Source organism: Blastocystis hominis (assembly GCF_000151665.1).
Source record: "Blastocystis hominis, Singapore isolate B (sub-type 7) whole genome shotgun sequence assembly, scaffold_11".
NCBI lineage: Eukaryota > Bigyra > Opalinata > Blastocystidae > Blastocystis > Blastocystis hominis.
In genome coordinates this window covers 205471-233352 of record NW_013171818.1, presented here as the reverse complement: position 1 = coordinate 233352, position 27882 = coordinate 205471, and the positions used below count along the sequence as shown (strand labels likewise).

Here is a 27882-nt window from a genome sequence, read left to right as displayed (position 1 = left end):
TGTTTCTGCAAATTCTACCCACCATTCACCTTCCCAAAGATCATTCAAACTCTGCTCCATCTCACCATGCTATTCTCATTTCCTTCCCAACAAACACATCATTTGCTTTTATGCGGAATGCTGTTATAAATATGGTTAAACCGACTGCCCTTGTACTTGTTCTCACAGGCATGCAGCTTGTTCGGCTTCATAATCAGACTGTGGATCGCGGACGCACATCCGATCAGCTCCGACTTCTTCACCCCCGTAAACTCCTCAAAGCTTTTGTTCTACCCATCACTCCCTCCCTGCGTTCCCTCACCCAACTGTCCGTATACCCGAAGTACTTCCGGGCCAGATAAATCGCGGCTGCGGCCTGCACGGAAGGCTTCCACGCCAACATGCTGATGCTCTGCAGCATCCGATCGCAGATGAAATAGCACATGTAGTGCACGTCGTTGTTCGAGGATAACTACGCATGACTCGCTCACTCTCGACGCTACGCGCAGGAATCGCCCTAAAAACTTGTTTGTGGTGGGGATTGTGAGATCGTATTTAAGCATGTTCACGATTTTCAGCTCCATTTTCTTCACGTCGTCTTCCGAGTAGACATTATCTGCGAACTGGAGAATCATTCGGATTTCTGGATAGTAGATTTCTTCGTATTTCGAGGCGATCAGATAGGCACTCACGCCAACGAGCTGGTAATTGGTGCGAGACACCATGTCCTTCTTTTCGCGGATCGTGGCAGCTACGTAGCGGTCGATAATGTTTACGCATAGATATAACGTTTCACGGCGGTGGCGGAAGTGACTGTTCATTTCCACAATCCAGTCGATGAGCGTTTCACGCATATAGCTCTTCACATCGGTCTGACCATCTAAATAATTCGGTAAGCTTCGGAATTTGTCCTCTGTTCGTAGCCAGGAATTGACAATGCGTTGTGCGTAGGGAGAGAAATTTAGTTGAACATTTCGGTCGTGTTCGTCCACGATTTGTTGAATTGTAGGAGCGGGAGCCACAGCTGGCTTCGCAGGAACGAGTTCGTTCGTAAGGGTCACGGGCTCTATTCCTTACGGTGATTTGCTGTCTACTCACTTTGATTTACATTGCTATTTGCGTCCTGGAGCGGATTGACAAGCGCTGGCTTTTTTACCGCTAGCTCGCTCTCTTTTTCATCTAAGCGTAGAGTACGCTTGAAGACATTCCGCTCTGCGACAGGCTCAACGCTCTTGTCCATAGGTGTGAGAGAGAATGAAATCTTGAGGTTTGCTGTTTAAAAAAGTGGGCGAAACGCCCATGGTGTGGCAATTGAGGGCGTAGATCGACTCCATTGCACGTCCCAGAAGGTCTACTCCCTGTGCATGTTGAAAGAAATCATCTTCGTTTTGTGCTCGATTAATGCCACGCGATTTCTCTGGGAGTGAAATCCGCTTCCTGAGTCACTCCAGAATGGGCCCCGTCGTGCAGAATGTGTAAAACAAACAAATCCAATGAAAATTGAAAATAGAAGAGAATGACGAGTTCCGAAGATCCCGCCTTGAAACAATAGTAAACATCAAAACTTGAACATTGCAGAATACGAGCTCTGAATCACGTCCACCGGCGTCGTCATATTCGACCGCTCCTCCAACTACATCTCATCATGTCCCTCCATCCCCACCATATCTCCCAAATCCGTTGATTCCGTCTTTATTCGCAGCGACTTCTTCCGAGGCACCTTCGACGTCTCCACCACCGATGGACATGTCTAATCATCAATCTCCCTCTGCTCTCCCACCGATCGAATCATCGACCTCACCTCGCTCTCCAGCGCGCCCACATTCCCCGGCACCTCCTCCAGGAACTCCGCCGCACTCCGCCCATTCGTCGGCGCCGTCATCTACCGCTCATCCCCGCGGATAACCCGCACATTTCGCACCATTCGGTTCAGCCGACTCGAATATCCCGCTACCGAGGGGATCTAAAAAAAAGTCCCGATTTCTGGAATACCCCATTTTCTTGCCGTAACGCGGTCCAGCGTTCGCCTGAGACGGGTAAATCCTCGTGGGACATGAGCTGATAGGCGATGAGTCCGAGAGAGAAGAGATCGCGATTGGGCGTGATGCGGTCTTCGAGGCCTTCCAAAGCCATGTAGCGTCGATCACTGAACACGCTGAGCTCGTCGAAGTGCGCGGCGCAGCCGAAGTCGCCGATGCGGAGACGGCCGAGGTCGTCGAAGAGAAGATTGTCGGGCTTTAAATCGAGGTGAACGACGCGATGAGAATGGAGAAACGTGAGCGCCTGTTGAAAAGTAGAAACGTGGAACCGACTTGGAGGACGGTGTGGAGGAGAACCCAGATGAAGGGCTCGGAGATGGAGGATTGGCGAGCGAGAAAGGACTGGATGTGAGTCAGAGAGAGAGAGAAAGAGACGGTGAGATTGCCGCGAGCGCAGCACTCCATGAGGATGTACATGAACGCTAGAAGGTTAAAAAAAGGAAAAGAGAGAGAGAAATACAGTCTTCTTGCCAGCATTTGTAGTATTGGACGAGGTGGGGACAGTCGCGAACTTCTTCGAACATCTGGACTTCTTTGAGAAAGCGGTGGCTAGGATGAGAGGAGGTGGAAAGAGGAGAACCGGTCGGTCGTTTTGAGGACTTTTTCTTTGCTGCGTTTGATGGCGTACGCTTTTTTGACGCTTTTGCTGATCACAAAATCCACCATCGTGAAATTGCCCTCGCCCAGGTTCTTCACTGTGATGAACTCCTTCTCGTATTCGCTGTTTAGCGGAGGGCATGACTAGAGTGAGACTGCGGATTCCATTAATTTCTACGTCCAAAACTACAAAGTCGTGATTGGTGTCCACTGGCACGATCTCGACTAGAACTAACACAATCAATTACACAAATACGGTCATCCATTATCGAAGATGTGTTTCGAGACATAAAAGGAGACGACTCTGTGGAAGAATCAAACCGCAATGACTTCTGAATGTATGGGCTCTGCAGTTATCGAATATTCTATACTTCTTACAGGTGTTTGGTTGTCGGAATGCACTCGCTTTGCAATGGGAGTAAAAGCGGATCCTGCTCCATTTCCAATGTTCCGTTGGTTTCGGACAAGGGAATTACGGATATCTGAAACAAGATCCGTGCTGTTTACAACGCCACACTCACTACTATATCTTCCAGGTCTGTCAAATAGCAGTTCGGCTCTCGGAGTGGATATGCTTCCACTCCGTGAGAGCTCCTCCGCAATCTCATGGATTGACGACATGTCAGGTTTTAACGGACTTATATTGAGTGACGATACAGAATCACGCGATTCAAGACAGTGGTGACTCATTTCACCGTCACTCTTTCACTTAAATTCAAATTTGAGTTTATCCTGACTTCCTCCGTTCTCCTCGAATATTCGTCCAACAAACAATCCAACAAAACAACACAACCAACAGCTACATCACAACTCTAAAAGCAACCGAACGACCTCCCACCAAACTGTTCCGAATAATCTTGATCACCTGACCTTGCTTAAATCCGTAATAATGGCAAATCGGATCATCCACACTTATTTTCGGAAGCTTATCCGCGGGAATGCTTAAGCGCTCCAACAACTCCTTCGTCTCCTGCTCGCTCAACGCAATATGCGGAGGAACCAAGAAATGCTCCGTTATATCCACCAGCAAACTGCTTTCCTTGAACAGATCGAGATGGAAAATGGGCTCGAACTTTTTGCACGCGTGCTTCGCCGTGCTGGGAATACGGTTCTTCACTACGATTATGGCAGATGAGATGTTCTCCTTCTCCAACTGCTCAATGATTCTAGGGCTAAACGCTGGCCACGACTTCTACTCTCGGATTGCAGGAGCACCCAAACTAGGACTGTCGTTGAAAATGAGCAAACAACCATCATTCTTGTTCGACAATCGTTTTCCCTAGAAATGATGCAGTGCACATCCACGACTTACAATCACGGAAAGGCTCTCGTAATCAGGCTCATTACCGAACTATTCGATAAACGAGAAAACCAACAGCTTACTCTGGAAAGAAAAGCATCGTACTTTGTCATATCGTCCGTCATTCGCAAAACATATCCTCTATTCCAATTATCCCCCACTACGCAGCAAATACCTCTTCGTCATCATTTTAATTGCGTTTTTTCTAGCAATAAATGTGCTTTCTGTGCTGCTAATTTGATCTTCCATTCGAATCAACTGGAGAGTGGCCAGATAATAATGAGTTTTGAAGGTTTTCCATGGGTGAAACGCCCGTCTCCAACAAACATCGCAAAATAACTGATATAAGAGAATGTAGCTTACTGACTATTCGCAATTTACCAGTCGTCGTCATCATCACCGAAAAGACCACCTCCGCTCATATCAATGTCCTCTTCCTCTTCCTCTTCCTCTTCCTTGGCCTCCTCCTTCTTCTCCTCGGCAGCGGGAGCAGCAGCACCGGCAGCGGGAGCAGCAGCGCCTCCAGTGGGAATCGAAACGAGCTTGTCCATTCCAGACTTGATCAATTCCTCAACGTTCTTTCCCTCCAGATCGGCCAGGAGCTTCTCAATCTTCTCGTCCTCAGCCTCAGCGCCAACAGCCTCCAAAACAGACTTGATGTCTTCAGCCTGCAATTTATGCAAACCAAATGAATGATACAGTGGGCTTCTCGTTTCCTCCCAAAACGAGCATAAGGTAAGCAGCAAGATGTCTCATCTACGAAGAATTAGGTTTGGCTCATTGAAAACAACGACAAAGAAGAGCGTTGTAAACTACAGAGCATTTCAACGCGAACTTACCTCTTAAATCAAATCGAAGTGAATAAGAGTAGAGTTGGGAACATTTCCTATTCTGAGAGTGGAAGGGGATAAATTGATCCTCTGTATTTGATTTATGTATAATTGAATTCTTACCCCATTCTGTTCTTTTACTTGTTTGTCTATTTATTATTCTTATTTTAAATAGGAAAGGAATAGGAATTATAGTATGGATCGATGAAAAATGGGTTGAAGCTTGCGAATGAATGATCCCCAACCATCTCTCTCATTTCCAACAACAACAAACACGAAAGAACAAAAGAAAAACTACTACTACTACTACTACTACTACTTCTTGAGTTTTCGCATCTTCTCGGGAATACTCGTCAACAGCGGTGGTCTAGGATACAACTACCTCTCACTCCCTTCCTCCAAACCCACTTCAAACCCCTTCACAGCGTTCAGCCGCAACGTTCCCGCCATAATCTGCGCATACTTCTTCCTGGTATTATCCCCACCTATTCTCTCAGTTCCTTCCCTCGTCTCTCACCCTGCGCGAAAAAAGCGATCCATCCGAACCCTCCAATGCTCACATCCAAAAACGCCGTGTATTTCAAACTGCTCGGAGAGGCCGGCAACAGCGTGTTTCGCACTTCACTCGGCGTGTTGAGCACACGAGAAAGCGGGAAATCGCTCTGGTGCACGATCCCTCCCGATGCCAAATACTGCGCCTCCGAAAAGGGCGGAACGAAAAGCGTTCCTGCGTGTTTTGTGAGGAGAGAAGGAACGTTTTCTGTTTTGCATAGATGGAGAGACAAAGGCGAATAACTATATCCAATGAGCGGATTGGTCTAAGTGAAAAAAACGCAAAAGCGAAAACGTTTTCGTTTGCAACGTAATCGATGTGTCCTAAAGCGCCCAACAAAATGGAGTGGTTTGGATGGAGGGAGAACACGGTGGGGACGAGCGCTTTGCGCGGAAAGAGCAGCTTGGCCTTCTTCTGCTCCTCGGAGAGCATGGAAGTGAGCAGACGGATGCGATAGGCGGAAGGGCAGATGCCTGGAGTGTCGTACAGGAGAAACCGAGCGCCGTAGAGCTTGATCGCGGTGACGCCGAGCGTGGTGGAGGGGAGAGAAGAGATGGTGAGGAGGTTGTCGGAGGGCTCGAGCTCAAACTCGAGCTCGGATGGACCTGTTTCTGTGTTCCAATAATCGATATCGAAGTGGTCATCGGCGATCATGCCTTGCTTGTTGAGCTGAATGCCGTCGTCGGAGAGAGAGAGGAGATTGAACACGGAGACTTTGCTCTTGGTGAAGGCGATGCATTGGTTGAGAAAGGACGATTTCCCGGCTAGTGATCAGGGAGAGAGAGGAGAGAGGAACAGTTGGTCATGCCGATGAGATAGACGTGCTTGAAGGGAGTGTGGTTGATGTAGTTCAGGACGCTGCTGATCCCGATGTTGTTTAACGAACTCACGAAGAACACGTCTTTGATGTTCTAGATGGGATGAATGGCGAGGAGGAGAAAAATACGTTGATGTGGTGAGCTTTGAAGAGACCAAAGACCCAGCGCTTCATTTGAGGGGTGGGCGAACTCACAGGCAGCAGATCGGATTTGTTTACGATCACAACCATTGGCTTTTCGTGGACCAATTCGTTCAAATGGGGAATGATACTTCCCTAAAAGAAGTAGAAGTGGATTTGATCGCTTACGGGCAAATCCATTGCATCGCACACGAACAGAATCAACGAGTGCTTCTTGAACGGAATGCGATTGATTATTTCCTTAGGAATCGCGGCAGGAACTTGATCTCCCTCCACGGTGCTGCTGTACCGTAGCTATTCATAGTGATTCAAAAACCTCGCATACTTTGTGGCACCGCTGACACAATGGCTTCTTTCCGGCTTCTAAATAGGAAACGAGTGTGTCCTTGGGTATATAACCATAGTCCTTTTCTTCCTTATACTGCAACTTCACTCCACAACCACTGCAACACTGAACCTCCTTCAACTCCTTCCGGACGTCCACAAATCGCTTTTGTACCACGACTGTAGGAAAAAGATGCTTCTCTCCCACACGTACACTTCGAATTCGAGGAGTTCGCACAGAAGCGATGGAAAAAGCGCGCAATGATTTGGAAAGGAATCCTCCTGCTCGGTACAAGCGGCGTGTACCGTAGGACAACATACTCAAAAAATGATTGAAAACAAACACAACACGCGATGCGGAGGATGATATGGACACCCGAGTCCGTTTCTATTATGTTGCTAATCTCTCCCACCTTCAAGCGGAAAGCGCAATCCTCAAACGGCTTTTGCATCTGCCCCCGCTTGAAGAATCCTAGGTCGCCTCCACGCTTTGCGCTGGTGTAATCAAAATCAAATTCGAACTACCTGCTACAATCACTCTCCTTTTCAGCGATCCGTTTGAACGTTTCCTGTGGGTTTGAGGAATTCATGATCTGCTGGCGGATCGCAGCCAACTCCCGCGTCGCTTCTTCCTTCGAACAAGTGATCACCGGATTTCTCCACGAAGACGGTCTTCTCGATCCACTTCAAATCAAAGATCCTAACAGAATCTACTTGTGTTTCTTCAAGATATGACAGCAGCGCACCTGAGTTAGCTATTCCGATTAGTTTGTGCACCAATCGATTACTTCCTCTCTTGGCTCGTCCCATGTTGATTCTCCGGTAACCCTACCACATCACCTAAGCACCGAGTCTTTACGGGTTGAAGTAGTAAAACGCACCCGGATGACTCTTGCTTTCGTGTCGTTCCCAACCAGAAGGTAATGACATTGAGTACAATTATGATAATCCACCTTCGATGTGGACATGCGTGCTATATAAGAAATCGATAACACAAATTGCAATCTGAGGCATATTCGAGTATGTGCTTAGATTCTGCCGTGGCAAGTTGACTCTGTGGTATTGCCTCAGATTACTTCGGCGTCCATTCAGTTATTAAAATGGTAAGGTTTGCTGCTTTTCTGACACCGCGCTAACTGCTTTTTAGAGTGAAAAGTCTAACGTGATGAGAAACATCCGAGTTGAGAAGCTCGTCATCAACATTTGCGTTGGTGAGTCTGGAGATGCTGTCTCCAAGGCTGCTCGTGTCCTCCAGCAGATTTCTGGTCAGGAGCCCATTTACGGAAAGGGTAGGGAGTTTTGAGTGGGAGGCGCTTACATTCTAGCCCGTTTCACCATTCGTTCCTTCTCCATCCGTCGTAACGAGAAGATCTCCGTGCATGCCACCATTCGTGGTGAGAAGGCTCTGGAGATTTTGGAGCGTGGTCTGAAGGTGAAGGAGTACGAGCTGGTGAAGAGAAACTTCTCCGACTCCGGAAACTTCGGTTTTGGTATTCAGGAGCACATCGATCTGGGTATCAAGTACGATCCCAACACCGGTATCTTCGGTATGGATTTCTACGTGCAGCTGGCCCGCCCTGGTGGCCGTGTGAGCAAGCGTAAGGCTCAGCGCAGCCGCATCGGCTATTCTCACAAGGTGACTCGCGAGGAGGCCATGGAGTGGTTCAAGAAGACGTACGATGGAATCATTCTGGACAAGGCGAAGTAAGCAGCGGAGCATTCGAAGTTGACTACCATTCCTACAACTTTATGGGACGCCTTTGTGCGCTGTTTTTTGTATAAACAAACACAACACTTCGGAGGCGTGACACACGCACTGAAATCTTCTAAGAAGAACGGGTGAAACTTGATCTGCTCGAAGGAGAAGCGCTTATTGGGGTCCTGGATCAGCAGCTTCATGCAGAGATCCTTCGCGGAGTCCGGCGCGTTGCGGATGAACCGTCGATTGTTCACCGCGCGCATCTGGTCGGACTGGTAGTACGGATTGCGGAAGGATTCCGAGAGCTCTCGAATATCCTTCTTCTCCGCTACGCATCAACCTCTCTCCTCCCTAAGAACCCACTTTCCTGCTCGGCGGTGATTCCCACGATGAGTTCATAGAGCAACACGCCGTCTACGCATCACTTCTCTCCGCTACCACGCGTACAGGCCCACGTCTCCGCCTTCATTGTGTACCCCGACTTCCCGGCCTGCTCGGGAGCCATGTAGCTCACTGTGCCGCACTTCGTGGTGCGAAGCCCCGTCGTCTCCACCGCGCACGACCACCCGAAGTCCGTGAGCTTGACCTCCATGTCGCCGTTCGGACCGTCGGACTAGAAGGAAGCGGAAGGACAGAAAAGAGACGTTGTAGTTTTTGAATACGAGGATGTTCTCCGGCTTTAAGTCGCGATGCATGACGTTGTGTGTATGGCAATAGGCCAGGGCGCTAGAATCAATGCACGGCATTTGAAAAATACGCATAGACCTGGATAGCAACTTGCTGCACGTATTTGAGAGGCATGCCATTCAGCCATTGGTTTTTAATCATCACGTTGAAGAGCGTACCGAGCGGAGCGTATTCCATCACAATTCCGACTACAGAAAACCCATAGGAGACAACCCACCTCGGTCCTTGTCGAAAAAGCATCCGTAGACGCGTGTAATGCGATTGTGAATTAAGTGCGAGTGGATCTACCATCGACTTGACAACCATGCGCCTTGCCTGTATTTCATCGCGAAGCTGGGCCTGAATCCCGCGCTCACAAAAATGAGGTAAAAACATCACTTTAATTGCCACGTCCTTTTTCGATTCTTTTTCTCTTGCCAGAAACACCTTCCCTATCGTCTAACTCGATTCTCAAACGCTGCGTACCATATTGACCGTCCCCAATACTCTTTCGAAACCCAAAATCGGAAAATTGCCAACTACGCTTTCTCTGGTCGTAAGCATATCCATTTCAAAATCTGGAGCCTACCTCAATATCACCTGCTCCCTGCTTGTCCTTTGATTCGCTGGATTCCTCTGCCGCGGCATTCTGCGTTCTCCTCAGAGCGGTTCCAGGTCTCAACGCTGCGGTGGCGTAGCGTACCGATCTCTGGTTCATGTCTGCAACAAACAAGGAAAGAAGTAGTAAGGTAGCGATCAATTCTCTTTTCTCTATGGAACCCGATTAAAGGTTAGCAACGACGTTGTCATGGATGCGATCGGCCGCATTTCGCCCGTCCTCCGGGAAGCGGAAGTCCTCTCCGGTGATGAGCTCGTAGAGCTGGATGTAGCGTCGCGAAAGCTCGTTGACCAGGTCGGCGGGGGCCTCGGGGATCACCTCGTCCTTGTAGGGGTCGCAGTGCGTGCGGTACCAGGTGCGCAGGAACTCCTTATCGATGTTGTCGGGGTTCTCGCCGGCGGCAAAGCGCGCCTCGTAGGTGGAGGAGATCCAGTAGCGCGAAGAATCGGGCGTGTGGATCTCGTCGATCAGGCGGATCATTCCGTTCTCGTCCTTGCCGAACTCGTACTTCGTGTCCACCAGGATCAGGCCGTGCTCGTCCGCCACCTTCTGTCCGAACGCGAACAGCTCGCGCGCCTTCTGCGCGCAGTAGTCCCAGTCCTCCTGGCTCATGAAGCCGCGCTTGACCACGTCCTCGGGAGAGATCAGCTCGTCGTGCTCGTCCGACTTCGTCGTCGGCGTGATCAGGTTCTCCCAGAGCTTCTGGTTCTTCTTGAGGCCCTCGGGCAGGTCGATGCCGCAGTACTTGCGCACACCGTTCTGGTAGTTCGTCCACAGCGACGTCGACGTCGAGCCCGTGATGTACCCGCGCATCACGAACTCGATCGGGAACGGCGTGCACTTGCGCCCGATCGTCACGTTCGCGTCGGGGATCGCCAGCACGTGGTTCGGCACGATGTGCTCCGTCTGCTTGAACCACCACGCCGAGGTCAGGTTCAGCACTTGGCCCTTGAACGGCACCGTGCACAGCTGGCGGTCGAAGCCCGACATGCGGTCCGTGGTGATCAGCACCACCTTGTCGTTGCACTCGAAGCGGTCACGCACCTTACCGATGTACAGGTTCTGCACGTTGATGCCCTCCAGGTTCGTCTTCGAAAGCGTGTTGCCTGCGGGTTAGCCTCTCTCTCTCGTCAACCAATCCTACAGCGAGCCTGGTCGATCTTGCTCAGATACGACTTCGTGCGGATGTCCGAGTCCGCCACGAACAGAGTCTGCTGGTTCTCCTTCTGGATCTTGCGGATACGACGGGCGATCGACTCGTCGCTCAGAGCAAGGATCTTCGCCGCAGCCATACCGGCGTTCTCAGGGTCCAGCACCAGCATCGGGCACACACCCGAGGGCATACGGATCGAAGAGTACAGATCCGCACCGTTGAAGGAAGAGCTGTAGGGAGGGCAAATAATCACAGGGGTCGTGACGTTCGCATCAGCAAAACCGCTCAGAGCGTTCGAACGTCCAGCCACCGTGATGTACACCTTGGGCTGCTTCTTAGCCTCGTATCTCTAGCCCTCAGCAACCGCTCTCACGCCAACCTCCAGGAGTTCCAACAGGCGAGCCGGAGTTTTGTGAGCCGAGGCGATTCGCATCTCGCAGTTGATGCCAAGGTTCTAAGGCGTCAAGCCAAGCCATTCCGAAGAGTACCTTGACAGCTTTCTCGATCTTCTCACAATGAGAAAGATCACTCTTGGAGCCCATAAAAATTACAACAAGAGGAGAGGACATTGGTTCTAAACCTTTCGAGTACCCTTTGATTGAAATAATAGTGAATAATCCACAAACCCCACAATCGCGTTCAGTTGTTCAAAGAGTTCTTGATTATCAATAACACCTGTGCGTTTCCGGCAACTGTTTTATCGAAGAGAATCTTGCATTCAATGGAACAAAAGAAAAGATGATTTGACCCACTCCTTTTAAACAAACAGCACTCTGCACAAGACGTTACTGTTACAAATTAACATTGAGAAGACCGAGAGTCTAGGGTAAACTTGGCTAAATAGAGGCACATTGTCGATCGAGTCGAAAATCTCAAGAAGACGCTGGAGCTGAGGTTGCGTAAGCTCAAATACCACTGTGGACTACGAATCGCAAACAGAGACTGCAACCTACAGAAGAATGCTGCTTATCCTCCAGTTTTAAACTGATTCGGATGACTGTGAGTTGGTGGCGAAGCGAGTTGCCGTCACAAACGATCAGCTAAAGGAAAAGGTTTGATCTTCAGATTACTCGAAGGGACCAATTAAAGTCGAGTAGCCTCATGGAGGAGATCGACTGGATAAAGGAGTCCAAAATCTCACGGTATTCTTTGGCAAGAGTGATCACCTTGTCCACAACGTCAGAAATAATATCAGCGGGGAGTCCAAAATCAAAAAGCAGTCCTATAACCTAGAATGGTCCAAAAGTGACAAATCGTACATCTTCCTTTCGGATATGGACCTTCGAAGCAAAAATGTTCAGAAACTTGAGAGCTTGAATGCACTGAACGTTCAGCGCTTCATTGTAGACCTCTCCGGCAGAATTCATACTGTTGACCACTGAAAATGCCTAAGATAGTAAGATTATAGCAAAAGTACTAAAATGAAGTCATGGGCTGAGCTAAAATCGCTAAACACGCCTCTTTTCGTAATTTGCTCACCTCCACAAAGAATTCATGAAGTATCTTGCCTACAAGTCTTCTGCAGAATCCATCTGATAGAAAGGAAATGAGTAAACAAACAATGAATTGGAGGAACGTGTGTTTGACGAGTATATATTGAAAAATAGAATGTGGTTAGATTCTTTTTGCTATGCAGTTCTCAACGCTGTCGAATTAATCAGTATTTGCTCAACGATTGTGTTTGTGTTGCATTCTAATACGTCTAATAGCTGCAAACCATATTATGCAATGCATTCTAGTCTTATTTCATTTGTTTCCTTATCACCTCCCAAATCCAACACACCACATATCATTCAAGTCCTTCAACTATCCTTGTATTTCAACAAACAATAACACTTCTCACACATACTCTCTTATGCGCAGCAGAAATGGGAGGCAAAGCTTCCCGAATGCACGATCCATACCCCTCTTTATCCACAAAAATCTCCAGTTTCTTTGCTTGTTCGGCCACCTCCGTACTCAACCGAATAATAAAAATCGAAACAGTTACTGATATCCGTGAATCCATCATTCAAGAACTTGTTTTCTCCACTATTCGTCTCCGCGTACACCTTCACATAGCAGCACGGAATGCCCGTATGCGTCTTCTTATCCATCACTCGCAACTGTCCAGACTTCACAGACAGCGCCACAAGCAGCGAATTGTTCAGCGAATAGCAGGCTTCGCGCAGCGTTCCGTTCCTTTCGATTCCGCACTTCCACCAAAACATTCTTCTCCTGGTATTCTTTCGGAAGCGTGTAGCAAAACTCGCCCACGCCATCGACTTCAGGAGGCAGCTGGACATGCTGCGTGTAGTTGGGACGAATGAAGAGCGACAAAGACTTGTTGAACATGAAGGGATTCAGACTGAAGAGCAACTCCACATCCAGCTCGTAGAGATTGATGTCTGCCTCGCGTAGATTGTAGTAGTGCAGCGTAATCACCTGATTCGTGGATGACACTTCGAGCGAACTGTCCATATTCATTTGCGATCGTTTCTATTTGAATTCATCGCGAGCAAAGTCCGATTCGTCCCTGATTCCGAAGGTCTTCTCGACATCCATCGTTCCATCCACGCTCTCTACCATTGTAGAAATGTTGCTGAATAGATTTCGCCAGTACAGAACTGGATAGGACTCATAGCGAGCACAGATCTCGCGAGCCTGCGTCAAACTCTCCGTGAAACAATCGAAATACGCGATCATAGAATCGACCTGGACGTTGCAAACGCAGTCTGCGCGCGGAACAAAGCAGCCTTCTCGTTCTTCACAGACGAACTGTTTAAACACAGAAAGGGTGGTCATCACACGATCCTGAAGAATCAAATAACACACCAACAACGCGTAATCATTGAAGTATTTCCCACGATTCGATTCATTTCATTTCTGCTTCCTTCCATGTTTCCAACCATCCCAAAATCTCCACACCCTCGATCCTCTCCAATTTCGTTTCTCCAACAAACACATCATTCTGCACCTCGTTCCCTCTTCACCTGCTTCGTCTCCATCGTAAACAGCTTATCCATATGGAACTCCGTCTCTCGTATTTCCTTCTCCAGCTCCTCCGCGCGCCGATCCAAAAAGTTGCGATTGCAATTCTCCAGCCACAACGCTCGCAGATCGTTCGTGAGTCCGAACTTATACACCGGAACTCCGCTCTCGCTATTTCCCTGGTATTTAGAATCGATGTAGAACCGATCCGTGATCTTGTGAGTCCATTCTCTCCCTCTACAGCTCATCATCTCGTCGATGTCTCGCTACGCTTCTCGTTTATCGATCGATTCGTCTAATGAGCGCGTACTACTCACAGACAATGGGAATTTCTTCGGACTCGAGTCCACTGACTTCATGATGATTTCTTTGGATCCTACCTCGATACACCACGTTGCGAATTCGAATCGCATCGCCTTGGCGGATTTCTCCGGAGACGTTTTCTGTCATAATGATACATGAACTGTTCTTTTCAACGGTGGCTGTCCCCGAGAGCCGAGAGAAAAAGCGGTAGCGGCGAGGAAATATGCTGCTGACGCTGTTGCTTTTCTCGTCACGCGCTCCGATGATTTCTCCAGAACGAACTAACGAATCGATCATGTAGTCAGAATTGATATTTCTATAAAGAAGAATCGCCAATGATAAAAAAGTTATACGCAGCTTCTACTAACGATTTATACACTCCATCTGGCATGTCCTTCAAGTCATCCAACAGTTCTTGTTCGCTATCTGCATTGATTGGAGGCTAAAGCGATGGTACACATTCAAAATGCATACTTTGTAACGCAATTCCGGATAGTCAAATTCAATCAACGGATTCCGCTGGAGTGCATCCATCAACTCTTGATTTCCTTCAATATCATAACCGATGCAACGACTGAGCTCTTCCAGAGTCATAACCGAGTGTTTTCCAGCTTGACGTAATTTTCGTAATATAGAATTTCCCAGCACATCGAGGGAGCGGTCGTCTTCCGAAAAGGCTTCATCTTTTCATTACTCGACGCAAACATCACTACCATCGTCTTGCTTCGCACGATCAGACCATCTGTAGGTATTCATGAGCAAACAAGAGTTAAAAACCTGTCTTAGTGAAAAAAGGTTTGTCTCTTCGGAATTCCAAAAGACGAACAGAATTTTGAATCTCTCGAAATCATCAAACAAGCAGTAATTGGTCTTTTCCAATAGTTGTGTTTTTGAATTTACCTTGTCACATCTATTCAATATATTAATTACAGCATGTATTGCAGTGGTACGCATTTTTACGAGTTTTTAAATCCTTATAGATGAAACTGGAGGAATCGTGGTGGACATAGGTAGTTCATCCATCAAAATGGGATATGGAGGAGAAGATGCCCCGAAAGCTGTGTACCCCTCAGTATCCCAATGCAGAATGGTTTGATGAAATAGTCTTACGGTTACAATATTCAAGATCCGTCTGCATTCTATTTAGGCACACTCGATCTCAACACTCGTCGGGATCAGATGGATATTAGTCCCTGCCTTGTGGACGGAAAGAGTCACTGCGTTTCTTTTGATTCATGTGTAGTAACAAACTTTGATGCTTTAGAAAAGCTTCTCCAATACGGAGTGAGTTCCGGCCTTCACTACAACGCATCGGAGCACCCGCTCTTCATCGTGGTGGACCCCTTCTTCTACAACGAGCAGCTCTTCAAACTCGCAGAGCTCGCCTTCGAAAAACTCGGTTTCCCCGCGATCTACTTCATGAAATCCTCCTCCTGCATCGGGTACTCGCTTCTCTCCTCCCTCCACGCCCAGCTTCTCCCTCGGCAAGACGACCTGTCTCTCCGTGGACTTCGGCGCCAGCGGAATCCGCGTGGTTCCCGTCTTCGACGGCTACTCCCTGATGATGTGTACGCTTTCGGCCCCGCTGCGAGGTAGCGAGCGTCGTGTCTCCCTACGGCGGCAACTACCTCAACCAGCTGCTCAGCGAGAAGCTGAAATCGAAGGAGATCCAGGTGACGGCGCCGTGCTTCATCAAGAAACAAACCGTCGAAGGCGTGGTCGCCAACATCCAGAAGATCCAATTCCCCAACACGCGGCCGTCTTTCGTTACTTATTCGCAGATGGTAGGCTTTGAGAGCGGATTCGAAGCAGAACATCATCCGGGATATGAAGGAATGCTGCTTCCGCCTCGCTCCCAAACCGCTCTCGCAGGCGTAGCGGTGTGTGATCGGGTTTTTGTGTAGACCGCCGCCGTCGACGCCGATTTCGTACACGCTGCCTGATAACATGGAGGTGCATTTGGACCAGGATTCGTATTATATCCCCGAGGTGATGATGGTGGGGACGGGGACGGTGCGGGTTTGGATGGGAGGTGAGGGGTAGGAGAAAACGCAGCCGTTGCCGGACACGATGTTTCAGTGCGTGCAGAAGTGCGATGTGGACGTGGAAATCGCGGATCGGGTTTTCATGGTAGATTCGAAAGGAGCTCACGAATAATGTGGTGCTGGCAGGCGGCGGTGCGTGCATGAAAGGGCTGTCGGATCGACTGAATTACGAGCTAGGGAAGCTGTTTAATAGTGTGAGGAGAGGGAGAGGGGTGGGAGCGTAGAGTTATAAGCCGAAGCTGTATCTCACGGAGCCGATTTATAGTCCGTTCAATGCGTGGACGGGCGGATCGATCATCGTAAATAGGTTTGTGGGGGAGTGAGGCGTAGTGCTCGTTGGGCTCCTTCCAGCAGCTGTGGATCTCGAAGAGTGAGTATCATGAGAAGGGGAATGAAATCGTTCTGAATCGTTGTTGAAGTGTTTGTTTGGCGATAGACTTGGAAGGGAGTAATTGTGGATGAGTTGAGAGAGAGAGGGAGAGGAGTGAACGAGAACAATAGAGAGTCAATCGACTTTTATTATGAAGGACTACTAAAACAGAAATGAAACAACAATAGCCAATCGCAATTCAAATAAACAGAAATATTGATTCAGACTGTATCACATACGACAGAATCATTCATTGATATGGAATTGAATCAATCGATTCATTGATATGGAATTGAATCAATCGATTCATTGATTCATTGATTCATTCATTGATTCATTCATTGATTCATTCATTGGTTCCACAACCTTCATTCATTTGCAAACAAACATTCCAAACAATACACACACACATACACATGTACACTCCTCTACCCATCTGCATTCATCACTCCCTGCGGTCCAATCGCAAACGTCGCTTCATTCTCTGCCAAATCAGGACTGTCGTACACTTTGCTACCCTCGCATCCCTTCTCCTCCCCTACCAAATTCGCTGCTCTCCCTTCCCTTTCTTAAAATACAACCGCGTCGTACTAGCATGCGCGATGATATTTCCTCCGATCGGCTTCTTCGTGTCCTTCACGAACTACCCCTCATTCCGTTTCCCCATTTCCACCATGGCCGCAGCGCCCGGGTCCGCTGTGACCTGATTAATAATCACCACCGCCACATTGAACTCCTCCGCCACTATCTCTCACCCCATTTCCCCATTTCCACGTTTTTTCAAAGCACTCAAGTGTCTTCCGAGCTTCTGCTGGCGCTCTGCGAGTTCGCCGCGTCCGCTGTAGTCCACTCGGAACAGCGCGGTGATCGAGTCGACCACCTATCTGAGGAGTGAAAACAAACAATACCAGTAAGTGATAGGGGGAGTTGTCCTCCACGATCTTGGCCGCAGCGGCCGTGATCACGTCCATTTGCTGCTCGTGTGTGTACGCGCGAGCCAGCAGAATGTTGTCTAACACTTCGTCGCCGTTGAGGCCGTAGCGCCCTGCGATCTCCACGACGCGCTGAGGCCGGCTAGAGAGATTAAAAGTGTGGGTGCGGAGCGTACAAGGTGCCTTCCGTGTCGAGGAAGATCACTTTCCCGTTCGCTCCGTGCATCTCTGAGGGGAGCTGAGCGGTCACGCAGAGAGTGTGGGCGAGTTGGGTTTTGCCTGTGCGGAACTCACCGAAGATCTCGGTGATGCTCATGGTTTCGATGCCTCCTCCTAGCAATGTGTCCAAGTCGCTGCTTCCTGTGGTGATTTTGATCACACGCTGACGAAGCTGCATCATTTCGCGGCCGGTGTAAAAGATTCCGGTAGACTAGGAGTGGAGAAATTGGTTCATACTCACTTGCATGGTGCGACAAGCCTGCATGATCTTGTCCACCTTGGCTTCACTGAGCCCCTTCACGTTGATCAAATCCTACATTATTAGTATTTTGATATGCAATTCAGGGACGCACTTTCTGAGGCGTTTTCAAGACCATTCCAATTGTGTAGTATCCTCCATCTTTCAGTTTTTGAATATCTCCCGCATTAATGCCCAGCTGCTGAAGCTTTTCCACGGGGTCATACGTGATGTCCTCATCTCCCTCCACCTCCGATGCATTAATCTCCAGTCTAGAAATCACATCTTACCGCTCACCCTGTACTGTTTTCTCACAGAATAACTTAAGGCCATACTAATTTATGACATTCATGGAAGCTTGGGCGAGAGAGAGGGAAATCTCGTTCCGCCAATCATTTTCGAACAAACAAAAAACCCACAAACTCTATTACTTCCCATAAAAGAATCCCTAAAACCGACAACACCACAAACTATATTCCAAAAACGCCTAGAAGGCGATCTCCTGTCTTGAGAGCTTCACATTCCCCGAACCTCCATCAATCAAATCCCCTGGTCGTATCAACCGCTCGAAACTCACCTCTAGGACTCACTCCACCCATTCCTCACCCACTTTCTTCGGTTCGGTCCTGACAAGGTAATCCAAAAACGCATCCGTGCAATCCCTTCCCCACCGTGTCTACATCGCAACTCCTCCCCATTCCTACCGAACGAATACTCCAAGCACCCCTTCGCCTCGCTCCCTCGGCTCCCTCCGCTGCTCTCCTTCCCCTGGAACGACCAAATCACCGGCAGAAACGTCGCTCGGATCACAAACGGCTCCTCCACCTTCTCCCGCTCGCCCTTCTCCAGTTTCTCCAGTTTCTCCAGTTTCTCCAGTTTCCCCGGTTGGCGGAGCAAAGCCATGGGCCCATTGGGTCCGGTGGGCGCGGACTGCACGGTCTGCAATCCTTGGGATCCCACGGCCTGAGCGCTACCGAGCGCTGGAGCGGTCTGGAGCGCGTGCCAGCCGCGTGGCTGCGTCTGCGTCTGCGTCTGTGTCTGTGACTGAGACTGGGAGGCGAGGCGGGTCTGGGAATGGAGCGGAGGGGGCAGGGAGGTGTGGGACTCGTCGGCACTGCGGCGATAGACGCAGCGCTGGTGATGGTCGTCCCAGTAGGAGCCCGGTCCGGGGTGGGTCTGGGCGTGGAAGTCGGCCTGGCGAGCGGCCATCTCCTCCTTGGTGAAGCAGTTCTCCGGCGCAGCGAGGCGGTGGAGGTAGAGGCAGTCCGGGTTGTTGCACTTCTGCCCGCGGATGAAGGTGTAGCAGTATTTGGTGGTGCCGTAGCTGGCTCTGTTTGTGAACAAAGAGGAGAAAACACACTTCAGCATGCGATGGAGGTAGATGTAGCCGTCCACCGCGTTGATGCAGTCGAGGGCTTGCTCGTTCGTCTCGTAGGTCAGGTACACACCGCAGGTATTCGAACGATCGCCCACAGGGTTGCGGTTGTTGAACACGATCTTGTTCAGCTTGCCGTATTGGCCAAACATGTCACGACGACGGAGGATTGACTCCGATGCAGATTCATTGGGTAAACCAATGACATACACTAAATTCTTTTGAATCACTCGGACCGTTTTTAAGTCATGAGTGTCCTCTGTAGTGGTAGAACGCCGCGAGTCTTCGTCACTATGCACTCTGGAATGAATTGTTTTCTTTTTCCTACCCCATCATAACAATCTGGAGCAACTCACTTTTCTTTCACCTCTGTGCGGCGAAAATTCTTCTCGTTATAAGGCTTACGGCAGTTTGGACACGGCTTATTCGAATCCATAAGCTGCCTCAAACACCACAAACACACCTACAATTACACTCCAACAGCTCCAAATACTTGACAATTACAAGAGCAGGGAAATAAAGATTGGTCTGTGTCATCGAGCTCATTTGCACACAAAGGACAGCACGGAGCATCATCACTCTCGGATGTACTGCTCATCGACTCAATCTCCGACATTTTTACCAAACGATAACAAATCTATGAATTGCTTTCGAAAACTTTGAGATTCCATTCGCACTTGTCACTCCTCTCCACAAGCATCACGACTATTGTACCTTTCCTGCAACAAACAACAACAAATACCGCTGAACAAGGTTGGCATTTCGCTTTACTTCTTCTTCTGGTTGATCTTCTTGTGGTAGAACGCCAGCTCCTCATCCTCCAGAATGTATCCGTCAGCACGACCGCACTGACCCGGACGCGACGAGATGCGAGCCAGGATCTTACCCGAAGCCAGCTGATCGATCACTTCCTTCTGCTCCTGAAGGGAATCCTGCAGCTTCTGCAGCTTCGCAAGGTTCGACTTGCTCACGCCCTCCAGCTTGCTCAGATCGTCCTTCGTCACCTCGCCCTTGGCTCCGATCTTGCACGAGTAGTGCTTCTCGAACCAGGCCTTGAAGGGGGTCGCATCGATCGAAACAATGCAGCCCTTCACAATGGTGTTCGTACGCACCAACTCGTTGTTGGACGCGTTGTACACAATGTTCAGGATCTTGGTCTTGGCAGAGAAAGCTACAAATCACTTCACTAGACAAAAATCACCCTCTCCAGTCCAGGAGAACGAACCAGTATCCAGACGGATAGCACGGTGCTTGATGTTTCCACCACGGCAGCGGACCAGGTAAATTCTCTTAGCTCCGAGCTTGGTCATGGCAGGCTGACGACCCATCTCGAACTTTCTCTTCTTGATGTTGATCACAACCTTTCCTCCAGTTAAGCGACGCTTATGACGAGAATCACGGCAAATACCTAGATCACTGTTAACTCCCTTTGCTCCCGATCGAAATTCACGAATTCAATCTAGCTGCAATCCAATACTTACCCATGCTTTCTAATCGACTGTTCTAGCGATAGTATTGAAACTTCAAGCCACAATTGTAACCGTACAGTGATCGCATGATTTGCAAGTGTACAGTGGTTAACCCCTTCACTTTACACAATATAGCGAATTGGATAATATAGGGGTATGCTATTATAAGGCTAGGAAGCGATGAGTCTATATGGGGTTATTGGGGTTGTGGAATGGGTTTTCCAGTAGAGTGAGATAGTGGAATAGATGTGATGTGTGATAGGCATAGGAACCTTTTTCTTATAATAGAGGAATTGGAATAGTCTTGCTCGTTTCTGGGTGTGTCGGGTGGTAGTTATTTTAATTGGCGAGATGTGGTTGTTGGCTGTTGGAGTGAAAATATTTGGACAAAACAGAGTCGATTTATGAGTCTGTATGGTTTTCATTTATGGTGGCTTTCAAGTTATTTTCGAATGGTTCATACATTCGTACTATGTGCTCTCAATGGATTTTCTTGGATATGTAGACTTTTCTCGCTGTAGTTCGCTTGCTTGCAGGTTCAATGATTCTACTATTTTGCTCTTTGAAGCCAGTCATTTTATAATTGCTCATATAGACTGCTTTTTATTGTTTTGCTCATTGTACTTTTATTACTCCATCAAATCATAATATCATATTAAAAATCCATGCTTCTTCTTATATACAATTCATCTAAACCACAAATAATGTCTATTGTGATTGATTGACTCACGACCACACTTCTGTTATCTATTCACCATTCACTGACTCAAATATCATTCTTTTCATATTTCCTTTTTCGTTTTTAACTCTTGTTCAAACACTATTCCTTTCACTTTCTATTTTCGTTTCGACTCTCTCTGCACTCCTTTTATACTCCAAATCACCTTCCATTCCTTTCTTTCCAATATTGGACCCTAAATAAAGTGGGGCAAATACTATTAGAACTACCATTTTATAATAAAGGTCCACAGTGAAATTGGGTCACTTTAAGAGCTTCTCCTTTTCTCTATTCATTCTCTTACATATTCTTTCGTATAAGTCATGCTCTCTAGGTAATTGCTTGGAATGACGTTCTAAGGCTCTAGATTTGCTTCAAAGACTCTCACTAGCGCTCGCTTCTTGGCTTCTCGTTCCTTCGCTACTTATTTCTCGAAGGATCACGAGTGGATTGAGGTACCTTTTATTGATCATTTGGCGATATTGCGTAGTACACTGCTGGAAAGCCCGCTGTTGTTGGAATTACTGACTACGCTCAGCACTCCCTTGGAGATATTGTGTACATTGAGCTCCCTGAAGTCGGATCCACCATCAAGGCCGGGTAGATAGCATTGGTTTGAGTTCATCGTCAGAGACTCTTTCTCTTCTGTGGAGTCCGTGAAGGCTGCTTCGGACGCCTTCTGCCCTGCCACTGGAAAGGTTCTGGAGGTGAACACTGTAGGGATGGTGTTGAGTTGTGAGTCTAGGTTCTTTCGGAGACTCCCTCTCTGGTGAACGAGTCCCCCATGGAGAAGGGATGGTTCATGAAGCTCGAGGTAGGTTTCTTTGAGCGAGGTGTGATGCGTAGCTGTCGAACCCCGATGAGCTGAAGGAGCTGATGGACAAGGCTGCTTACGACAAGTTCTGCAAGGAAGCGGAGCACTAAATGTTCTGAATAAGTCCGCGTGTTTGTTCCTCAAACAGCCCAACCAACTGATTCCACATTCGTGTGATTCCACATTCAATGATTCATTCAATTCATTCATTCAATCGACTCATTCTCCGATTCATTCAATTCATTCATTCATTCATTCTCCGATTCATTCATTCATTCATCTTCCTCCGCTTCCTCCGTCTCCTTGGCTTCCTCCTGTTGCTGCTGCAGCTGGCTGAGCTGGTTGAGCTCGCGCTCGGTGAGCTGGTGAAAGGACTGGTTCATGGCCTCGTTGCTCTGCACGCTGTCGTAGTCCTCCCAATAATGCTTGATGTACTTCAGCAGATAAGGATTCAGGCTGTCGATGATGTCCTTCACCGCCTCGTTCTGCTCCTCATTCGCCGCTAGTCGCTCCTGCTCATCGCGGATCTCCGACAGCGCGCTGCTCTGCCGCGCCAGCCCGCTATTCAGCGACCGCCACTTGCACATCTCGTACTGCTCGATGATCACATCGCCGCGCAGAAAGCTCATGTAGCTCATCGCTGCGAGGAGATCCAAGTACTACGCATCACTCCTCGCATTGCTCAGCGCCCACTTCGATGATTCCTCGCATAAAATTGAGCAGTTGACAGTTCGGATAGTAGCGCAGAATCGTCACTACGCATCAGACTTCGCGGTTTTTGTTCGATCCCACTCGAGGAGTTGGAACTGTCCTGCATCGCGAAGCAGTAGTCCTCCGAGGTCCACAGGAAGCAGAGGTCCATCGGCAGGATACGCGCTACGCGTTAACAAACAAACAAGCAAAAGAAGCGAAAATACCCGAACAATCGCCAACGTAGTATAAAAGACCGAAGGCCAGGCTGAAGACCCACGATAAGATGCAACACAAAATCTTGGTCCATTTTAGCTTCTTCCAGATGGAGGGCAAAAACAAAAAAGAGCAAATCACATCGATTGAATATGCGATGCATCCATAAAGCGCCAGTTTCGTTGTGAGCTACATCTTTCAAAAATATGGGCAAGCCATACACTGCTATGATAATCTGGATAGTTTAGAATGTCAAATAGCGAAGTGATGAAAAAGTACACATTGCTATGGGATGTAAGAATGAAAATTATCTAGTTTCTTAGCCAAGCGAATAAAAAATACAAGCTGGCACAAGTCGAATATACCTCGGAATAGAAGATTAGGAATAACAAATTGTGCATATTGCCAACTAGTAAACATATAATAAATGGAGAAAATTAGCCATGGTACAATAATGGAGGCAGTTGAAGTCATAAAAATGGCACGATTATAGCCTTCCCTCCCAACCTCCGACAAATAGGGAAATAGGCATCCACCTTGAAATCTGGAAATGAGCAAGATGAACCAAAAAGAAGGTACTCGTTAAAGACTGCACTAAGTATGTTCATTAATATACTAGGAAGCATGAGCCCGTACAGAGCAATATAACTTCCATTTAACTGACAAAAATAGAACATGTTCAACAAGCCCTGCTTGCAGAGGCGCCACACTCTCCTGGAGAAGGTGAAGCGCTCTATACGTTCTGTAGCTTTATTCCGATCCATGGGAAAAGGAATCAAAACAGATAGTGTGTGATTCACTCAAACAAATCGTAAAAAACTCAAAATCGATACTGATTTAATTGAATTTCTACCCTCAAGACCCTAGCAAACCACTCACTTTTGTTCAAGCACAAAAGCTGCCGACTGCGATCAGGTTGTTTTCTCATAGTTTTCAGAAACGATCGATAAATGGGAAGCATCGACGAGGATTTTAAAAAGAAATTGAAGCGATACTGCATCGCAAAAGACGACCTACAATCATCACGACGAAGTGCGTTCATCGTACGATTTGTGTGGAATGTCCACAGCAAAACCATTGTTCAGAATATAAAACTCGTAGCCAAGATACCGCAAATTCTCAATCCACTCCACTTTGTTGAAACCATAATTGATAAAAAGCTCATTAAAAAGTGGAATCCGCTCAGACCGTTTGATCATGACATACGGCTCCAAAAAACGTTCTTTAAAACAAGGCATGTAAATGACTGGCTGATCGGGATTCCGGTGCATCCAATCATCTGGCAGATAATTCTACACAGTCACAACGAGCGGGTTTGGGAACATGGGTGAGAGAATGAGGTCTAAAGATTGTGAAGCGACCCTTCTCAAAGTCTTTCACAAGTTCGGCCTTTGTGGAGGGAATTCTTGAAAGAGCTGTTTCAACACTTTTTTCTAGAGAACGCAGTCGACTTCCGTCGACATAGCTTGGATCGAAGGAAAAAACGGGCAGAATGGTTATGAAGTTTTCATTCCGGAGATAATCCTTTGGCAACTTCAAAATCTCGTCGTATGTCGATAGGGACGGCCAGGTGTCCATATCAAGAACAATAAAGTGGGTTGTTTGGACTCGCTTAATGGAAATGTTGCGAAGTCGGTTAAGTGGGTAAATTTTACTACGAACACAGTCTATGGTGCCTCTCGACGTCTTTCTAAAGATGCAATCCTCGGAAGGAGTAACAACAACATAAAGAGTGAATAAAATACGAGGCGGGAAATTTCCGTTCTCAATGAACGCCCTCACTTCAATTTCTTCTCTTGCAGTGCAATAAACGGTAATCGAAAGCGGTCTAGATATAAATTCCACTTTCTATTGCGAAAAGAAAACGTACCCCCTCCATCGGTCGAGCAAGTGCTGGATGTAAAAGAGACGACTCTTTCTAAAGGGGAGGGCGAGCAAATGCGTTCTACGAGGTTTGAGAAACGATGGTCACATCGAAGGAAGCATCTTCATGGAGAGGATTATCCTCCCCAATACTATTTTCATAGATGATTCTCTCCTTCTGGCTCGATCCCACATACGGAATGATCCGATATTGCTGAGAAAAGCCTAGCTCATCTTCCGATGGTACATCGTCGCTTGAATACACGTTCATGTAAATGTCGCTGTAACTATCACGAAGCTCGCAGTTCACTGGATGCCGGTAGAAGTAGACTGGAAGTAGGAATAAAAAGAAAAAAAGGGATTACTGTTTTGTTTTATTGACTTGACAGGTTGGATCTGAGTAATACCACTCAGAAATGTCTCTCAAAAATCGATCGGAAACCAATTGAAAAAACCTGCTCATTATGTCCCTCCAACGGTAATACTGATTGCGAACTTGATAGTCATTGGTGAACAAAATTTGCATATAGCCACCAATGATCATATAATTACCATCTAACTTCTTTTTATTCCATAATAATACACTCGAAGGGGAAATTCCAATTGTCGATACAACTACTCTACAGCAATAATGGGAAAGATTTATACTCACAGAAAGCAAGAATACAAAATGCAAAACACTAAAATGGTTAAGAATGCCAACCACAGAGCGAGAGTACGTACACGATTCTTTAATAGTGTGGAATGTTCAGAACCCAAGTCTGAAGTCATTTCGTACACAATCTAACTGGGTAGACTTCGACTATATTTTATTTTGTGTGAAATGGGTTCTTGTCTTTCTTCACCTACGGATGGTAAAATCGTTGATAGTGCAGTCTCCTCTTTGGAAAACGGAAGTGATGAGGCTGCTTTGATTTACAATGGAAACATGGTTATGAGTTCGAAAATCAGTGTATGCATTAAGTGCATTATCCTTACCCTAAGCTTTCATTTGAATGCCAAAACCTTATTCGTTCTGATGTTCTTAGCAAAAGTGATCCGTTTATTGTAGTTTATATACGCACTGGAAATGAGCAGTGGCAGGAAATAGGCCGTACGGAAGTGGTCGTTAACAGTCAGAGGTAACGAACTTTGTAAAAATCAACACGCAGTCCTTCCTTTGTAAAGAAAGTGGTAACGGACTATAAGTTTGAGGAAATTCAGCATCTTCGTCTTGAGGTTTATGATGCCGATACAGAAGGTGATGCAACTAGCCTGGATCTATCGAAGCAGGACTTTCTAGGTGATGCTGAGATGGAAATTCCGAATTTGGTGCATTCCCGAAATGCCTATTCTCAGGAGTTGAAGGGAAAGGGCAAAACCACGGGAACGGTTTCTGTAAAATGCGAGGAATTGAATAATTCTTCTGGCAATGTAATATTTAAGGTGCAGGGGAATAATGTGCCCTCGAAGTGTTTCCTTCGTTTTTCTAATATCCTTTTTTTTGAATGCTTGTTTCTTGAAGAGAAGAGGAGGAAGGAGTGAAATGAATGAATTGAATGAACGGGTTTTGAATGAATTGAATGAATGAATTGAATGAATGAATTGAATGAATTGAATGAATGAATTGAATGAATTGAATCATCGATTGAATCATCGATTGAATCATCGATTGAATCCTCCAGTTCTTTGAATCTTCTCTCCCTCTTTTCCTCTCTTTGTTTCCTTCATTCCACCCGAGTCTGAGAAAAACGGCGTGGTTCCCGTCTTCAAGACCGAAGTCGCTTCCGCCGGCGACTGGCGCGAGTTCTCCATCGACGTTTCCCTTCTCTGCAACTGCGACTACGTTCCTCTCTCTCTCTTTCTCTCTCTTACCCCCAGAACCGCCCCGTTCTCATCGAGCTCTTCCAATACAAGCGCAACGGCAGCCATCGCAACCTTGGCTGCATCCACTCCACCACGCAGTCGCTGCTCCAAAGCGCGAACCAAACGCTTCCCTTCACCGGAGAGTCCGCAGAAGGCTCGCTAACCATCGCGAAATGCGTGTTCCAAGAGAAAGCGTCGTTCCTGCAGTTCATTCAAGCAGGTTTAGAGCTGAACTTCATGGTGTGCATCGACTTCACGGCGAGCAACGGGGCTCCGCAGAGCCCGTCCTCGCTGCACTACGCGAACCCGTCGAACTACATGCAAGGACTCTTCAATCAGTGCGTGAATCGAGCGGAAATCAGCGGCGTAGATACGAAAAGGCGATCTGCATGATCGGAAACGTGATCGAGTTCTACGACTTCGATAAGTTCTTCCCCGTTTATGGCTTCGGAGCCTGCCGCATGGGCTCCACCACCACGGAACACTGTTTCGCGCTGAACGGGAACGAGGCCAATCCGGAAGTGCACGGCGTGCAGGGAATTATGGACTTGTATCATCAGCAATTGGTTCAGTTGCGATTTTCTGGACCCACGCTCTTCGCCCCTTGCTTGGCGAAGGCGGCGACGTTATTGTTTGTTTGAACTAATAAGATAGTAGAGTCGCATCCATGATGCAGACACAACGAGATAAATATCTCGTGATGCTCATTCTCACGGATGGAGAGATTCACGATATGGAACCCACGATTCGGGAGATCGTGAATGCTTCGAGATTGCCACTCTCGATTCTGATCGTTGGAGTGGGAAATGAGAACTTCCACAATATGGAGGTATTTGTTGTTGGAGGAATGTGCGAAGTAGACTCTGGATGGCGATGAGAAGAGACTCAGTTATAACGGCGTGGAGGCAGCGCGCGATATCGTGCAGTTTGTGGCGATGCGGGAGGTTGAATCGTATCCGCCCCAACGAATCGCCCAGGTCTTGCTGGAGGAAATTCCGAGACAAGTCACGTCGTACATGACCTCGAGGGGAATCACTCCGTCGAATATTAAGCCGAATATTAAGTCAAATAATAATATGTCGTATGCAGTGTATCATT

The 27882-nt window shown here is 47.7% G+C and overlaps 18 protein-coding genes; 5 read left to right on the top strand and 13 right to left on the bottom strand.

Annotated features, from left to right (window-relative positions):
- Positions 1-269: 269 nt before the first annotated feature.
- GSBLH_T00001471001 (uncharacterized protein) lies at positions 270-1219 on the bottom strand (the record flags this gene model as incomplete). The annotated part of the gene is made up of 2 exons (XM_013039880.1): positions 270-1045; positions 1078-1219. 2 exons carry the CDS (start codon positions 1217-1219, stop codon positions 270-272), a joined length of 918 nt encoding a protein of 305 aa, XP_012895334.1.
- A 318-nt stretch (positions 1220-1537) lies between these two features.
- Positions 1538-3322, bottom strand: GSBLH_T00001470001 (uncharacterized protein; the record flags this gene model as incomplete). XM_013039879.1 has 9 exons in its annotated part: positions 2994-3322; positions 2872-2962; positions 2599-2840; positions 2292-2567; positions 1972-2262; positions 1892-1942; positions 1760-1861; positions 1643-1729; positions 1538-1612 (listed from the first exon to the last, which is right to left on the bottom strand). Exons 1-9 carry the CDS (start codon positions 3234-3236, stop codon positions 1538-1540), a joined length of 1458 nt encoding a protein of 485 aa, XP_012895333.1. The 5' UTR covers positions 3237-3322.
- A 72-nt stretch (positions 3323-3394) lies between these two features.
- Positions 3395-4186, bottom strand: GSBLH_T00001469001 (uncharacterized protein). XM_013039878.1 has 5 exons: positions 4091-4186; positions 3999-4056; positions 3928-3966; positions 3812-3894; positions 3395-3781 (listed from the first exon to the last, which is right to left on the bottom strand). The coding sequence occupies exons 1-5, from the start codon at positions 4162-4164 to the stop codon at positions 3415-3417; spliced, it is 621 nt and encodes a 206-aa protein (XP_012895332.1). The 5' UTR covers positions 4165-4186; the 3' UTR covers positions 3395-3414.
- Positions 4187-4247: 61 nt separating this feature from the next.
- On the bottom strand, positions 4248-4673 carry GSBLH_T00001468001 (uncharacterized protein). XM_013039877.1 has 2 exons: positions 4615-4673; positions 4248-4583 (listed from the first exon to the last, which is right to left on the bottom strand). Exons 1-2 carry the CDS (start codon positions 4645-4647, stop codon positions 4293-4295), a joined length of 324 nt encoding a protein of 107 aa, XP_012895331.1. The 5' UTR covers positions 4648-4673; the 3' UTR covers positions 4248-4292.
- Positions 4674-5230: 557 nt separating this feature from the next.
- Positions 5231-5952, bottom strand: GSBLH_T00007016001 (uncharacterized protein; the record flags this gene model as incomplete). The annotated part of the gene is made up of 2 exons (XM_013039876.1): positions 5231-5563; positions 5593-5952. 2 exons carry the CDS (start codon positions 5950-5952, stop codon positions 5231-5233), a joined length of 693 nt encoding a protein of 230 aa, XP_012895330.1.
- A 720-nt stretch (positions 5953-6672) lies between these two features.
- GSBLH_T00001467001 (uncharacterized protein) lies at positions 6673-7264 on the bottom strand (the record flags this gene model as incomplete). XM_013039875.1 has 2 exons in its annotated part: positions 7106-7264; positions 6673-7075 (listed from the first exon to the last, which is right to left on the bottom strand). The coding sequence occupies exons 1-2, from the start codon at positions 7168-7170 to the stop codon at positions 6673-6675; spliced, it is 468 nt and encodes a 155-aa protein (XP_012895329.1). The 5' UTR covers positions 7171-7264.
- A 397-nt stretch (positions 7265-7661) lies between these two features.
- Positions 7662-8344, top strand: GSBLH_T00001466001 (uncharacterized protein). XM_013039874.1 has 3 exons: positions 7662-7683; positions 7728-7869; positions 7906-8344. The coding sequence occupies exons 2-3, from the start codon at positions 7746-7748 to the stop codon at positions 8286-8288; spliced, it is 507 nt and encodes a 168-aa protein (XP_012895328.1). The 5' UTR covers positions 7662-7683; positions 7728-7745; the 3' UTR covers positions 8289-8344.
- A 369-nt stretch (positions 8345-8713) lies between these two features.
- On the bottom strand, positions 8714-9093 carry GSBLH_T00001465001 (uncharacterized protein; the record flags this gene model as incomplete). Its single annotated transcript, XM_013039873.1, has 3 exons — positions 8714-8892; positions 8924-9005; positions 9037-9093. 3 exons carry the CDS (start codon positions 9091-9093, stop codon positions 8714-8716), a joined length of 318 nt encoding a protein of 105 aa, XP_012895327.1.
- Positions 9094-9681: 588 nt separating this feature from the next.
- Positions 9682-11309, bottom strand: GSBLH_T00001463001 (uncharacterized protein). XM_013039872.1 has 4 exons: positions 11206-11309; positions 11097-11171; positions 10709-11066; positions 9682-10670 (listed from the first exon to the last, which is right to left on the bottom strand). The coding sequence occupies exons 1-4, from the start codon at positions 11257-11259 to the stop codon at positions 9730-9732; spliced, it is 1428 nt and encodes a 475-aa protein (XP_012895326.1). The 5' UTR covers positions 11260-11309; the 3' UTR covers positions 9682-9729.
- Positions 11310-11490: 181 nt separating this feature from the next.
- On the bottom strand, positions 11491-12198 carry GSBLH_T00001462001 (uncharacterized protein). XM_013039871.1 has 6 exons: positions 12135-12198; positions 11977-12105; positions 11788-11946; positions 11671-11757; positions 11568-11639; positions 11491-11538 (listed from the first exon to the last, which is right to left on the bottom strand). The coding sequence occupies exons 2-6, from the start codon at positions 12082-12084 to the stop codon at positions 11509-11511; spliced, it is 456 nt and encodes a 151-aa protein (XP_012895325.1). The 5' UTR covers positions 12085-12105; positions 12135-12198; the 3' UTR covers positions 11491-11508.
- A 352-nt stretch (positions 12199-12550) lies between these two features.
- On the bottom strand, positions 12551-14046 carry GSBLH_T00001461001 (uncharacterized protein; the record flags this gene model as incomplete). XM_013039870.1 has 2 exons in its annotated part: positions 12551-13924; positions 13958-14046. 2 exons carry the CDS (start codon positions 14044-14046, stop codon positions 13663-13665), a joined length of 351 nt encoding a protein of 116 aa, XP_012895324.1. The 3' UTR covers positions 12551-13662.
- An 842-nt stretch (positions 14047-14888) lies between these two features.
- GSBLH_T00001460001 (uncharacterized protein) lies at positions 14889-16452 on the top strand (the record flags this gene model as incomplete). XM_013039869.1 has 12 exons in its annotated part: positions 14889-14936; positions 14971-15062; positions 15095-15203; positions 15234-15432; positions 15464-15558; positions 15587-15774; positions 15803-15864; positions 15895-16009; positions 16034-16093; positions 16125-16247; positions 16275-16334; positions 16366-16452. The coding sequence occupies exons 1-12, from the start codon at positions 14924-14926 to the stop codon at positions 16450-16452; spliced, it is 1203 nt and encodes a 400-aa protein (XP_012895323.1). The 5' UTR covers positions 14889-14923.
- A 381-nt stretch (positions 16453-16833) lies between these two features.
- Positions 16834-17933, bottom strand: GSBLH_T00001459001 (uncharacterized protein; the record flags this gene model as incomplete). Its single annotated transcript, XM_013039868.1, has 8 exons — positions 16834-16918; positions 16948-17048; positions 17079-17149; positions 17180-17285; positions 17314-17479; positions 17514-17767; positions 17798-17869; positions 17910-17933. The coding sequence occupies 8 exons, from the start codon at positions 17931-17933 to the stop codon at positions 16834-16836; spliced, it is 879 nt and encodes a 292-aa protein (XP_012895322.1).
- Positions 17934-18024: 91 nt separating this feature from the next.
- On the top strand, positions 18025-18761 carry GSBLH_T00001458001 (uncharacterized protein; the record flags this gene model as incomplete). Its single annotated transcript, XM_013039867.1, has 3 exons — positions 18025-18122; positions 18166-18346; positions 18378-18761. The coding sequence occupies 3 exons, from the start codon at positions 18025-18027 to the stop codon at positions 18759-18761; spliced, it is 663 nt and encodes a 220-aa protein (XP_012895321.1).
- Positions 18762-18764: 3 nt separating this feature from the next.
- Positions 18765-19767, bottom strand: GSBLH_T00001457001 (uncharacterized protein; the record flags this gene model as incomplete). The annotated part of the gene is made up of 4 exons (XM_013039866.1): positions 18765-18826; positions 18859-19493; positions 19526-19632; positions 19663-19767. 4 exons carry the CDS (start codon positions 19765-19767, stop codon positions 18765-18767), a joined length of 909 nt encoding a protein of 302 aa, XP_012895320.1.
- Positions 19768-19904: 137 nt separating this feature from the next.
- On the bottom strand, positions 19905-20674 carry GSBLH_T00001456001 (Ribosomal protein S8e). XM_013039865.1 has 2 exons: positions 20371-20674; positions 19905-20340 (listed from the first exon to the last, which is right to left on the bottom strand). Exons 1-2 carry the CDS (start codon positions 20477-20479, stop codon positions 19937-19939), a joined length of 513 nt encoding a protein of 170 aa, XP_012895319.1. The 5' UTR covers positions 20480-20674; the 3' UTR covers positions 19905-19936.
- Positions 20675-21052: 378 nt separating this feature from the next.
- Positions 21053-22296, top strand: GSBLH_T00001455001 (uncharacterized protein; the record flags this gene model as incomplete). XM_013039864.1 has 6 exons in its annotated part: positions 21053-21209; positions 21717-21811; positions 21847-21956; positions 21988-22072; positions 22102-22170; positions 22203-22296. 6 exons carry the CDS (start codon positions 21053-21055, stop codon positions 22278-22280), a joined length of 594 nt encoding a protein of 197 aa, XP_012895318.1. The 3' UTR covers positions 22281-22296.
- Positions 22297-22358: 62 nt separating this feature from the next.
- Positions 22359-27882, top strand: part of GSBLH_T00001454001 (C2 calcium-dependent membrane targeting) — a gene marked incomplete at both ends in the record, with an annotated part of 5766 nt that continues 242 nt past the window's right edge. The window contains 7 exons of the mRNA XM_013039863.1: positions 22359-22527; positions 25904-26060; positions 26091-26459; positions 26847-27092; positions 27137-27409; positions 27439-27613; positions 27645-27882. The exon at positions 27645-27882 is cut by the window's right edge and continues 242 nt beyond it. Coding sequence (XP_012895317.1) covers positions 22359-22527; positions 25904-26060; positions 26091-26459; positions 26847-27092; positions 27137-27409; positions 27439-27613; positions 27645-27882 — 1627 coding nt within the window. The remainder of the gene's footprint in view (positions 22528-25903; positions 26061-26090; positions 26460-26846; positions 27093-27136; positions 27410-27438; positions 27614-27644) is intronic.

Coding starts and splice junctions, on each gene's coding strand:
- GSBLH_T00001469001 (XM_013039878.1), bottom strand. CDS start 4,164: ATGGAAGATCAAATTAGCAGCACAGAAAGCACATTTATTGCTAGAAAA. Junction 4,057..4,090: donor ATTAAAATGATGACGAAGAG/GTATTTGCTGCG, acceptor TAATTGGAATAG/AGGATATGTTTTGCGAATGA. Junction 3,782..3,811: donor GGTGCTCCTGCAATCCGAGA/GTAGAAGTCGTG, acceptor GTTTAGCCCTAG/AATCATTGAGCAGTTGGAGA.
- GSBLH_T00001468001 (XM_013039877.1), bottom strand. CDS start 4,647: ATGCTCGTTTTGGGAGGAAACGAGAAGCCCACT. Junction 4,584..4,614: donor GAGGAAACGAGAAGCCCACT/GTATCATTCATT, acceptor CATAAATTGCAG/GCTGAAGACATCAAGTCTGT.
- GSBLH_T00001466001 (XM_013039874.1), top strand. CDS start 7,746: ATGAGAAACATCCGAGTTGAGAAGCTCGTCATCAACATTTGCGTTGGT. Junction 7,870..7,905: donor GGAGCCCATTTACGGAAAGG/GTAGGGAGTTTT, acceptor CTTACATTCTAG/CCCGTTTCACCATTCGTTCC.
- GSBLH_T00001463001 (XM_013039872.1), bottom strand. CDS start 11,259: ATGGGCTCCAAGAGTGATCTTTCTCATTGTGAGAAGATCGAGAAAGCT. Junction 11,172..11,205: donor AGATCGAGAAAGCTGTCAAG/GTACTCTTCGGA, acceptor TTGACGCCTTAG/AACCTTGGCATCAACTGCGA. Junction 10,671..10,708: donor CAAGATCGACCAGGCTCGCT/GTAGGATTGGTT, acceptor GCTAACCCGCAG/GCAACACGCTTTCGAAGACG.
- GSBLH_T00001462001 (XM_013039871.1), bottom strand. CDS start 12,084: ATGAATTCTGCCGGAGAGGTCTACAATGAAGCGCTGAACGTTCAGTGC. Junction 11,758..11,787: donor ACTTTAATTGGTCCCTTCGA/GTAATCTGAAGA, acceptor CTTTTCCTTTAG/CTGATCGTTTGTGACGGCAA. Junction 11,640..11,670: donor AGGATAAGCAGCATTCTTCT/GTAGGTTGCAGT, acceptor TGCGATTCGTAG/TCCACAGTGGTATTTGAGCT.
- GSBLH_T00001456001 (XM_013039865.1), bottom strand. CDS start 20,479: ATGACCAAGCTCGGAGCTAAGAGAATTTACCTGGTCCGCTGCCGTGGT. Junction 20,341..20,370: donor GTTCTCCTGGACTGGAGAGG/GTGATTTTTGTC, acceptor AGTGATTTGTAG/CTTTCTCTGCCAAGACCAAG.